The sequence below is a fragment of the Seriola lalandi genome, unplaced genomic scaffold, assembly GCF_002814215.2.
Source record: "Seriola lalandi dorsalis isolate HSWRI2012SDOR001 ecotype SW California unplaced genomic scaffold, Sedor1 jcf7180002054920, whole genome shotgun sequence".
Taxonomy (NCBI): Eukaryota; Metazoa; Chordata; class Actinopteri; order Carangiformes; family Carangidae; genus Seriola; species Seriola lalandi.
This window is the reverse complement of record NW_019525472.1, coordinates 164,858-175,871: the sequence shown is the minus strand read 5'-3', so window position 1 is coordinate 175,871 and position 11,014 is coordinate 164,858. Positions and strand designations below refer to the sequence as shown.

The window sequence follows — 11,014 nt, the reverse complement described above, 5'->3', positions numbered from 1 at the left end:
GGGGGGGGAGAGAGAGAGAGCCATAAACATAAATACAGTTCAATTTAGAAAAACATGTAGCTTGCGCACAGGTTGACATGAACACAGACACAAACTCACCCTCTGTGACGCAGCTGCAAAACCCACACTGGAAGCGGCGACCTCCCTCTATGAACTGCATGTAGGGACACATGTAGGCCTTGCAGCGGTTGCACCGGATTGGACCGCCCTCGCCATGGTCCACCAGGTACGGAGGGGTCTGCCAAACAGGTTCAATGAAAGGTATAAGAGAACCACAATTCAGGCGGTGATGTGTGCCACACTCTCTAGTTCATATTTACACGTTCTTTTGTTTTTTTTTTCCTGCCAAAAGGATGCAACGTAGAACTAATCCAGTCCAAATGAATATTGGTTACACATGCGACGAATACCGGAAACAAGGTCACGCAGCCGCTTCCATCTCTATGGTTTTCAGAAAAGATTATCCCGCTGACGATACAGGCATCCCATGACAACAACAACTACACATCAGGCATTGCCCTGAAAACTAATCTTTTTTCAAATCAAGCTCAGGAAAAAAAAAAAAAAAAAAAACTGTCCACCTGTTATGAAAATCTCAACGGAGGATAGAGCTGCACTGTGGTACGTACAGATGAAGAGGGTGAACTGCAGAGGAAGCTGATGGCTAACACTTGTGTTTTGGGTAGCCTTGTCATAAGTGCTGTGTATTGTGCATCTTCCTGCTTTTGCTTTCAAACAGTTTTACAATGAACACATTTACTCTCTCATCGTGCAGTAAAAGCTGCATTTCAATTATTAAATTAAATATAACATTTATAACACTGGAGACACGGGGGGGGGGGGGGGGGGGGGGGCTCACCTCATCTGGCGGCAGCGTGGCGAGGGGCTTGATGACGGCGGCCAGTGGCACTTGAGACTGCTTGGCCATATCGGCTGTGCAAGGCATATTGTACGCCGTACAGCGGACAAACCTGGGACTGGCGTTCCCTAAACACAGACGCAAACCTTCCGTTAATATCACGATCACTCAGTAACAAGTTGGGGAATAGAAGAGACCTTGAGGATGATTTTCTAGTCAAAATCGCACAAGTTTAATTCTCTGCAACTCTTTGGAAGAAGGAGGAAGGGAACGTGAATGAGCAACATTTCCTCAATAACTGAGACGCGGCCAGATTTTATGTTTCTAACAGAAGTGGAACCGACCTTGGTCTTTGACCTGAAAGTTGGTGGTGACCAGTGGTGGGGCCTGACCTCTGACCCCTGTGGTGAATGGCTCGGTGCTCTTAGCCTTGTCATCCTCTATTACCTGGATCTGAAAAGGAGAGGGTACACAAATATTCTTAATCCAGAAATGTTCACACTATAAATACACACACATACACACGTTTCAGTGCACATGACACTGTCCCGGGTCTCACTAAGTCTAAAAGAGGAACACCCATGCAGGAGAGGACTTTCACACAACCCCTAGAGACACACACACACACACGCATGCACGCACACACGCGCACACACACACACACACATACACACACGAAACCCCTATAGACACAGACACACACAGACACACACAGACACACACAGACAGACAGACAGACAGACAGACAGACAGACAGACAGACAGACAGACAGACAGACAGACAGACAGACAGACAGACAGACAGACAGAAATCTGTCAACATCCATGGACACAAACTTCATTTTCAAGCCAGGAGTCAGGTGACAGATGGTAGAGGTTCATGCTGAAGCCGTTTGTGTAGATTCACAAATATGATAAAAACAAAAACTCAATGACATCCCCTTGGAAAAATGTCAGGATTTATCAAGGCATGCCATCAATGCAAGGAATTGTGGGTAAGTCAAAAATGTTGCAGGCTAGCATGCACAGCATGGAAAAGGATTAAGAGGGGGAGTGACTGTCTGAGGTTTATGAGGAATGACAAACTATAAAAAAGAACTATAGTAGTCTAAGTTTGTCCAGACTATGAGACTATGATGAAATGAGAGTGGTGTCAATCTTCTCATCTAACTCTACGCAAAATTCAGGATGTAAAGGTAGTTCCAAAAATGATGAACTTCCCTTTAAACTGTAATTTACTGTGGTGTTTTTATGTGGGCATTACAGCTGGAATGAACAGATACTAAAATGCCAATGCAGCATCAGTCTATATTTACATTTCCTACTGGACGCAGAAACAGTAATACAGCAAAGTCTACATTGTTCTTATTTCCACCAGGAGCCCGTCCCTCACGCTGTGAATGTCACTGACTCCGAGGGGTTAGAAGGAGGGAACAGGAGGTGAAAGCCGTGGGTTATCGCAAAGCGAGCAGAGACGACAGGATGAAGCAGAGGAAGAAGCAGGCACACAGGAAACTTACTGGGCTGGGGATAGCGTCTGGATCTATTCTATGTCTTGATTTCTGCACAGCCGGCATGTCAGACGCTTGCTTTACATTCAAAAGTTTGTCCAGCAAATTGTGCGAAACGGCACAAAATAAATGAATACAAAGAGTGAAAAGATAAAAAAAAGGGAGGGTGAGAAGAGAGAACTCAGCAAATACTCTGCTGAGCAGCAAGCAGCATTGTTGTTATTCAGACAGAAACTGGTCAGTAGTATTGATTATAGATTAGTAGTATTGTAGACAGTCAGGTGCAAGGAGATACAAACTAATACACCAGTAGCCTGTTTGACACATGCTAAGCAGCTTTAAGGACACAAACAAAGTGAAAATATTACTGTTAGACTTCTGTGCTGCTACAGCTGGGCAGTATCCAGATAGGCCAAGGGTCAAAATCAATACATGCTGTGATAGCCAGTGGAGAATGTGATGCCCCAGGTTGAGTAAACTCATTTATATGGATTCATTAAAAAAAAAAAAAACTTTTCTTATTCCATAAATGAATAAAATTCTCTCGTTTTCATGAAGGCGCCATAAAAACAGCATTATGACAATAAATACAGTAAACAAAATGAATGAATAACTCCACGTCAAAGTCAATTATAATGAACCATGACAGCTGTATGATAATGACATTCATTAAATATTACATTTAATTATATACAATAGTCATTAGAAATCCAGTTCAATAAGAAGAATAGGAAATTACTGCCCAGCCCTAAGTGGTGCACGCAAAATCATATACCCTCATTGGTCATATTATTAGGTGCACCTGTACAATCCAACCTGCAATGACCACAGCCAGCGCCTGCGCTGTGATCGGGCTCCATTTCGGCTGCCTGAGGCGACCAGCTGTTTTTTGGCCACCGTTTCCGTGTCTCTTCGTGAAATTTATAGAGTTCGGTTTTTGTTGACATCGTCGGAAATGTGTAAATTGAATTATATGTTTATCTCGGAAATCAGTTAGGTGGTCTTGGACTGGATTACGTTGTACTGAGAGATGTTTCTATTTTTTTTCTCTATTTAGATAAATTAAGGAGGAAAAATATTAGAAACACCCCTCAATATAATACATTACATAACACACCATCACTGTCACCTCAGTGGTAATTTGAATGAACACCTCTTTGACAGTGCCAAAAAAACTATCATCACCGACTGTACAGGTGTACCTAATAAAGTGGTCACTGAGTATACATGTCATACTTCAAAGTCATCTTCCCTCACAACGACCCTGTCTCTAAAAACGATGTGAGGAACAGAAATGACCGGAGATCAACAGGGTGTGGTGTTGTGGTGTCTGCTCACCGGGCTGGGAATGGCATCTGGGTCAAGTCTTTTCTGTGCAGGTGGAGCAGGAGCCGGTGCTGGTGCAGGGGCTCCGTAGTTTGGTTGCCCGGGATAAGGGCCTGCATAGCCAGGCTGAGGGCCTCTCACCTGCCCAAACGCACCTGAAGGGAGAAAGAAAACAGCTGAGCAATGGAGAGAGAAAACAGCTGACATTAATCCAGTTAGCTTCCACTTAGCTGCAGTCTCCTCACCATTCTGCTGAGGAGGGTATCCTCCCTGCATGCCAGGCTGAGATGGAAGCTGCTGCAGGGGCCCAGGGGGGCCCGGTGGGCCTTGCGGTCCTGGAGGCAGGTGGTTGCTCTGAGCCATAGAAGTGGGAGGCATCTGAGCTCTGGGAGGAGGTGGACCTGAGTGATACGGGGGTGGTTGGGATGGAGGGGGCTGCTGCTGGGGTGGCATTGGGCCTGGGTATTGGCCGGAGGGAGTTGAGGTTGGAAGAGGACCAGGAGGAGGGAAAGATCCAGGCTGAGAGGAAGGAGGGGGTGCTCGAGGTTGGAAGGAGCCCTGGGCTGGGGGAGGCGGACCGGAGATGAAGGCAGGCTGGCTGACAGGTGGAGGTGCTGAGGAGAAGGGGGGCTGGGTTGGGGGGAAGGACTGCTGTGGCTGGGACGCTGGGGGAGCAGGAGCTTGGCTGGGTGGAGGCACGGGACCCGAGTAGGAGGAGGGAGGAAAGGTTTGCTGAGAGGAAGGAGGCGGCGGCGCAGAGGAGGTGAACTGCTGTTGAGAGGTAGGGGGAAGAGAAGAGTTGAATGGCTGTTGCGAAGGAGGCGGTGGGCCTCCGTAGTATTGCTGAGAAGTTGCAGGGCCACTGGGAGGTGGTGGCTGGGTGGGAGCGGAGGACGTGGGGGGAGGAGCTTGGGTGTAGGAGGGCTGAGGTGCGGCTGAGTAGGCGGTACTGACAGGAGGCTGGGAGCTGTGAGGTGGAACTGAGGAGAGAGAGCGACAGACAGTGTGAACGTCTCCTGGTGTCAGAGTCTGTGACTGTGACTACGTGTATTTACAACACACACCTGTCCACATTTCCCTCATTGTTCCAGGAAATTACATTACACTCAAGTATAACTCCATCCATATTTACCATATCCTAGCCCTGCTGGGGTTGGCGGACCGGAGGTGATCTGCATCCCAGTCATCTGGTTGGTCACCGTCTGTACTGTGGGTTGGGGCCCGTAGTGTTGGGGATAGCTGGGGTGCGGCCCTGACAGGTTCATAGCTCCCTGGTTGTATGGCTGCGATGCGGCAGGCCTGAAAAACACAAATCATTTAGTGTGTTTACATGAAATCAAATATGTTACAGTTGGCTTCCTACAATAAGCTGATTTCTTAAACTTTGTACAAACATAATGGGGGTAAGGGATTAGAGAGACCTGGTTTCCCCAGTTACACTACACTTGGAGAACAATGATTTCTCAGCCATGTGTGCAGGTGACAGGGTTTTAAGTGGCTTTTTTTTTACAGGGACACATGTGCAGGACAAAGACTTGAGACGGGGAAAGTAGCAGCAGAGAGACTTCATGAAGAGAGATCATAACGCAGCACAAGGTTCTTCCTTCCATCCAAAGTCTGACTAAATCCAACAAAGACAAACTGACATCCACAGCCACTTTCCACAGCTGAACATCTGGATATCTGTTTTTAACTACAGACGTTCAACCACAAACAATGCATTTGAGAAAAGTGGCTCATCTATCTATCTATATATCTATCTATCTATCTATCTATCTATTGTTTCTGATGACAAGAGTTTCCTGCATTAATTCTCGCTTGATGGACCTTTCTGGTCTCTGGTCTTTGCAGCAACCTGACCTTATTTAGCATTTAAAACCTGCACATACATAAAACGCACAGCTCTGAATATGATCAGCAACTGGACCTCCCGTCTTCTCTCTGCTCATTTACTGTGCTCTGTGTTTTTTATGCACGAGCACCTGCTGTCTATTACAATTCATCACCCGTCTCTTAATATGCATCACATCAAGTGTGTTTTTGAATAATTTGCTTTGCTTATTTTCTGCTTTCACTCTTTAACGAACCACACGACAGGAGTAGGAGTTAGCGGAGCACCGACTCCTGGGGGTTCAGACAGTCTCAGTGCAGTTGTCTGGTGTCTTTAAATGGATTGTGTCAACCACGTGACTGAGCTGAAGGGAGGGCTCCAGAATTTGAATAACCTGCTTCAAGTGAACGCACTTCAATTGGGTTTGGGTTTTTTTTTTTTTTTTTTTAAACACCTACAAAGATGTCACCCTTGTCTGCAGGTTGTTTAAATGAAATCACAGGTACATTTTTGCTAAATAGAACAATCAATAAATATGTAATTACCTGGGTGGTGCTTGCGTCATAGGTGGGGGTCCATTCTGCATATCCCCTTGACTGTGACTGTACTGATTATATTGTTGAGGCGCTGAGACCGGCGGGGGTCCAGAGGTGGGAGGACCCCTGGCAGGACCTGAAAAGGAGGGACAAAAGATTACGCACATACCTACACAGAGAAATACCTGCTACGAATAATCCTGATATCAGTCTTTCTCATGAGATGAGATTGGTGCAGCAAGCTAAACATGGCTATTGGCCGCATTTTAGAACTAAATGAGTTCAAAATTTTGCCTCTGGAGTTCGGAGCACAGAATACGTACTGAAAGCAGGCTGGCAGGGACTGTGCTAAGAGGCTGAGTCGTTTTCATGGGACCAATGATCTGATCAAGGCTGGAAATGAACATGAGAATCTACCTAAAATCTGTCAGGTTGACAGCTTGTCTTTGTTTTTGCTGTTTTAAAATTACTTTTTTTTTTTTTTTTTTTTTTAAAATGGGAAACATCTCTTTCTCACCATTGAAGCTGAATTGACATTTCTGGTTACTACAAAACTTAAAAAAAGGGTTAATAACTAGTTAGTTGCTATAAATAATAGTCTCTGACTCAAAAGTACTTCTTCTATTGTACGCTGAGAAAAGGTCGTGGCAGCAAGATTAATGCCTGTAGCTACAGAGAGGACTCGATGATTGCAGAGCATGAGGAGTGTGAAATGATTGAGAAAAAGAGAGGAGGCAGTTACCTAAGTCAAGAGGAGAGGAGAGGTCAGAGACTGGGTTGGATGCCACAGCCTTAGAGGGAAAGCTTGTGAAAGGAGAATAACCTGAAATACAAGAAAAGAGGGGAAAGAAGGCAAATACAGAGAGATGTGGGAAATGCGTAAAGCAACGTGAAGAAATGAGAGGGCAGTTGAGATTTAGATTAGTGTGCACTGGCACAGTGCTTTTCTCACACATACATGATCACCCACATCGCAGGAAGCATGTAGGACACTCCAAGGTTATGGCGTTGTGAATGCTTGAGGAGCATCACAGCTGTACTGGTATCACTCTCTCTCACTGTCATTCATTCAGATGTACTGTCGCTCAGAAGCTGCATTTTACCTTGTGGCTGAACCCCAGGCTGGTAAGCTGAAGCAGGGCCGTTGTAGGGTGCGTAGGGGGCGGGGTAACCTCCATCCAGGGGAGTGTAGCCGGGCTGGCTGTAGCCAGGCTGGGGCTGGCCGTATGGAGAGGCCATTGGAGTGTGCTGGTTTACATTCATCCTCAGTTCATCCCTAAATCTGGATAAAATAGTGACACAGTCATAAAGAGACTCATCGCCAATTAGGACTAAACTTAATTAGCCTGTTTCCAGGATGTATACTGAGATGCCTGGAGTATAAAAGCTTGTGAGATGATGTAGAGGTTTTAAAAAATGATAATGGCTCTTGTGATAGTTTGGTTTCCAATGAGCCTGAAGGGACGGCCTTTCTTTCCAGGAGTGGGGAGATCTTTGCACACAGCACTGCTTGCAACAAAAACACAAACAACTGTTCTTAGAAATAATGTTTACTGCTAACTAGTTGTCCAATTTAGCTTAACGGTCCTCTAGCTTTAGTACAGTCCTTTGTGTCTTCAACTGAAAACAGACTGACAGAAATGAAGGCAGTCTGAAGAAGACAAACTTGATCCAGACTGAGCAGAGTTTGTCATGCCCCTGAACTAAGAAACAAGAAATTTAAACACTGAGTCTGGACAAGTTTCTACAGTCAGTCACAAATCAAACTTTCTTATGACATCAATATTTCCTGGTTCATTGACAACACCTTTATTGGCTTTTAATGTTTGTCTTTGCCACACCCTCAGATTGCTTCTTTGTCACCTACTATTGAGTTCACACACACACACACACACACACACACACACAACTACTGTACATGAGACCGTTACCACAAGTCACTTACCCTAGACCAAAACTTAACCAATAATTTAAAGCTAAACAGACACAAACTTCAATACTTGTAACTTATACTTCCTCAGGTATGAGGGTGAACTTAAAGGCCTGATACTGTGAGGACAGTGTGTCATGTGTAGTGCACTCATGCGTGTGCCTGAGTAAAACGCTTAGAGGTCCTACCAGCCGAGTTATGACAAGGCCCCAAAAGGTAGCTCAACTTTCTGTGCATGATTACTTCTTACATTTCACATGACAACTCAACCCTTGCTAACAGACGTACAGGAGTGGCGTAGTTTACTCTCGTGGCTTGAGGAGACTGGCCTAACCTATATGACAGAGTGATGAGTATCATCTAACAGACAAACACGGGCTAAACGAGCGGGGCCTTTGAATAATTCAGCGGTGCAGGTGCCACAACGAGAAATACAATCGCTGGAGCCGTAACGCTATTTAGTATGTCGGGCCTACTGAGTGACCCACATCTGCTCCCCTGGCTGGGGTTGCACAATTAGGGAACTGGGTTAGCAGTTTCGAAATCCTTCGGGATCAAAGACATTTGAGAGGAAAATCAATCACCAGCTTCGGAGGGGGTAAAGTGTGACAACATGAAAAGCTAGCGAGCGTAGCAGTGTGTTAACGGGATCAAACCTCAGTGCCGCATTACAATTAGCTCGCTGGCTAGCTAACATTAGCAACACAACATGTCAGCCAATATCTCAAAACACAGCCTAGTTCAACAAATGATGCTGCTAACAGCCACAAGTCTAAGAACAACACATTTTGTTCAGCAAACTTTCAAGTCATGAGGGCAAAGTTGACCTGCTAACGCTCACAGCCGGACAGCTTGGATCACGATGACAGCAGCAGGGGTTGAATCAGCTGTGGCCGGATCGCCACAACCGGAGCTAGCAACAGTTAGCCCACCAGCTAAGCTAGTAAACCTCCAGGTATTTCGCGGAGCGATGCTAGCCGTGTCTTAGCATTAGCTAGCAATGAGCTAATGTAGCAAAATCCAAGCTCCCCTGTCAAACTGGGCAGGGATGTCACACAACAACTGGTCTCAAATCGAAACCTACCTCCGAAGTGTTGAAAATAGTAAAGGCTATCCTGTGTTCGGAGAAAACTGTGATACCCGGTGGCCGACAAACTCTGGAGCCGATGTCGTCCCGGGGTGTTTCTCACTAATCCCTCCTCGGTATCAGAAGCGGACATTCAGCGGAACTGCTGCAGCGCTGTGCCACGTCCACATCCGGACACCAGCAGAGGGACTTCCTCCACGCTCACCTCCTCTACTGTACCGGAGCCACCGGACCACAGCACCGGCGACTGACAGCAGTCCAAGACCAAGAGGTTCACTGTAAAAAAAAAAATAGGACCTTAATGTTATTTCAAGACTCCAGCACCACCATGGTTATTCCCTTCAGTATCAGCAGACTTAGCCTTAAGATATACCTACAGGAGAATAGTCAGTTACATGGAAATGTATCTGTCTATGCTGAAGAAAGGCAGCAAACTGTGTAAGAGTTATGTTGCAGTTAATGCAGATGAGTCTACAGATCCAAATGGAAGGATTTTCATTCTCCACTCATACAGTTGAGATGGTAGCAATTGTTATGTCGTTATTGTGGGTACAACAGGTGAAACTAAACAAGGCCTTTTTGTGTTCAGACTTTAGTTCAGAATTATTATCTCTTATCTCTTATCTAGACAGAACATAATAAATGATAAATGTGAAACATAATTCAGATTTCAAAAAATGAAGATATCAGTTACATGAATTTGTGTTCCAGCTCACAGGGGAATTCAAGGGACTGAATTGGAGCTGGGACTGGCAGATACACTAGCCAAGGAGGCAGTATAATACCATGGAAATTTAATTTGGCCAAGTAGAAGCAAAAAGGAATAATGCCACCCGCCATTAAAAAGGAGAGGAAGGAGACTTTAAGAATTGCACTTTGTTTCTCTAGCTTTTGAGATGGTAATTTTGAAACTAGTACAAAGTACAGGCAGGTGGGGGGAACGTGTCTGTTTTCACACCAGCTTTGCCATGGAAACAAAGCCTTCTTGGCTCTATTAAGTTTCCCTCAGGTTGAGAGCCATTAGGTCTATGTTGATACTCCCAGTCATCTATCAAATAATGATAATGTGACAAGAGGTAGCCATCTAAATTAGGTCAATTGTGCCAAAGTGTCAGCACATGCGGGCTGTCTTCCAGCACCACCAAATGTAAGCCATGCAGCTCATGCCAATATATATCTGCCAGATTTGTCCCCGTTTTCGGGGTGCAAACGTGAAGCTATGTGGGCTGAGGATCACTTCCAGTTAATGGGACTTTGAGCCAGAATCTCTTTGGCATCAACCCAAATTTGAAATTATTCTAACGTGCGATTCATAACAAATCTGGCATGGGTTTGATCAGGTGGGCCCAGTCATTTTGGCTACCTAAATTCTGTGATCTCTTGCCTTTCTTCTGCAAAGTCAGAGGTGCTGAAGCTGATGCACAGCAGCCTGAGAGCCAGTATTCATCATCTTGTCCAACACTGCAGAGGAGCTTGAAATGATATTTCCTGGGAGGCCGCTGGAGCTCAACTCCCCGTAGCACCCACTCTGAGGCTGTTAAAATGTATAGCCAGTAAACCAACTGAAAGTCCTAAAATATTTCCTCCTCTCACCCCCTTTCTGTACCCTAGGGTTGGGGTACTGTGGGTAGATGAAGACAAATCTGTGAGCCGCGGCTGCTGTCCAGGCTGGCTGAGCCGGGGGGGGGGGGGGGGGGGGGGGTTGAAGAGGGAGTGGTGCTGGTGGTTATTTCGGGAGGGTATATCAGCAAGCATCCCCTCCTGTACAGAGTGCTTGAGAGTGACATGGCAAGTGTTGAATACAAGGGAGGATGGACACACACACACACACACACACACACACACACACACACACACACACACACACACACACACACACACTTACACACTTTTGCCCCTTCTCACCCTCCTGAGTGCCCCCCCCCCCCTTCCGA

General features: G+C 45.8%; 1 protein-coding gene across 2 annotated transcripts in view; it reads right to left on the bottom strand.

Moving 5' to 3' along the window:
* sec24c (SEC24 homolog C, COPII coat complex component) overlaps positions 1 to 9,253 on the bottom strand; it is an 18,331-nt gene extending 9,078 nt beyond the window's left edge. The window contains exons 1-10 of one of the 2 annotated variants that reach the window (XM_023431294.2): positions 9,078 to 9,253; positions 7,167 to 7,345; positions 6,806 to 6,886; positions 6,073 to 6,199; positions 4,829 to 4,995; positions 3,942 to 4,676; positions 3,709 to 3,851; positions 1,204 to 1,312; positions 860 to 987; positions 100 to 238 (exon numbers count right to left, since the gene is read on the bottom strand). In XM_023431294.2, the coding sequence (XP_023287062.1) occupies positions 100 to 238; positions 860 to 987; positions 1,204 to 1,312; positions 3,709 to 3,851; positions 3,942 to 4,676; positions 4,829 to 4,995; positions 6,073 to 6,199; positions 6,806 to 6,886; positions 7,167 to 7,326 (1,789 nt within the window). In that variant the 5' untranslated portion in view covers positions 7,327 to 7,345; positions 9,078 to 9,253. The remainder of the gene's footprint in view (positions 1 to 99; positions 239 to 859; positions 988 to 1,203; positions 1,313 to 3,708; positions 3,852 to 3,941; positions 4,677 to 4,828; positions 4,996 to 6,072; positions 6,200 to 6,805; positions 6,887 to 7,166; positions 7,346 to 9,077) is intronic. The other variant, XM_023431297.2, reaches the window with a different exon arrangement.
* Positions 9,254 to 11,014: the final 1,761 nt, after the last annotated feature.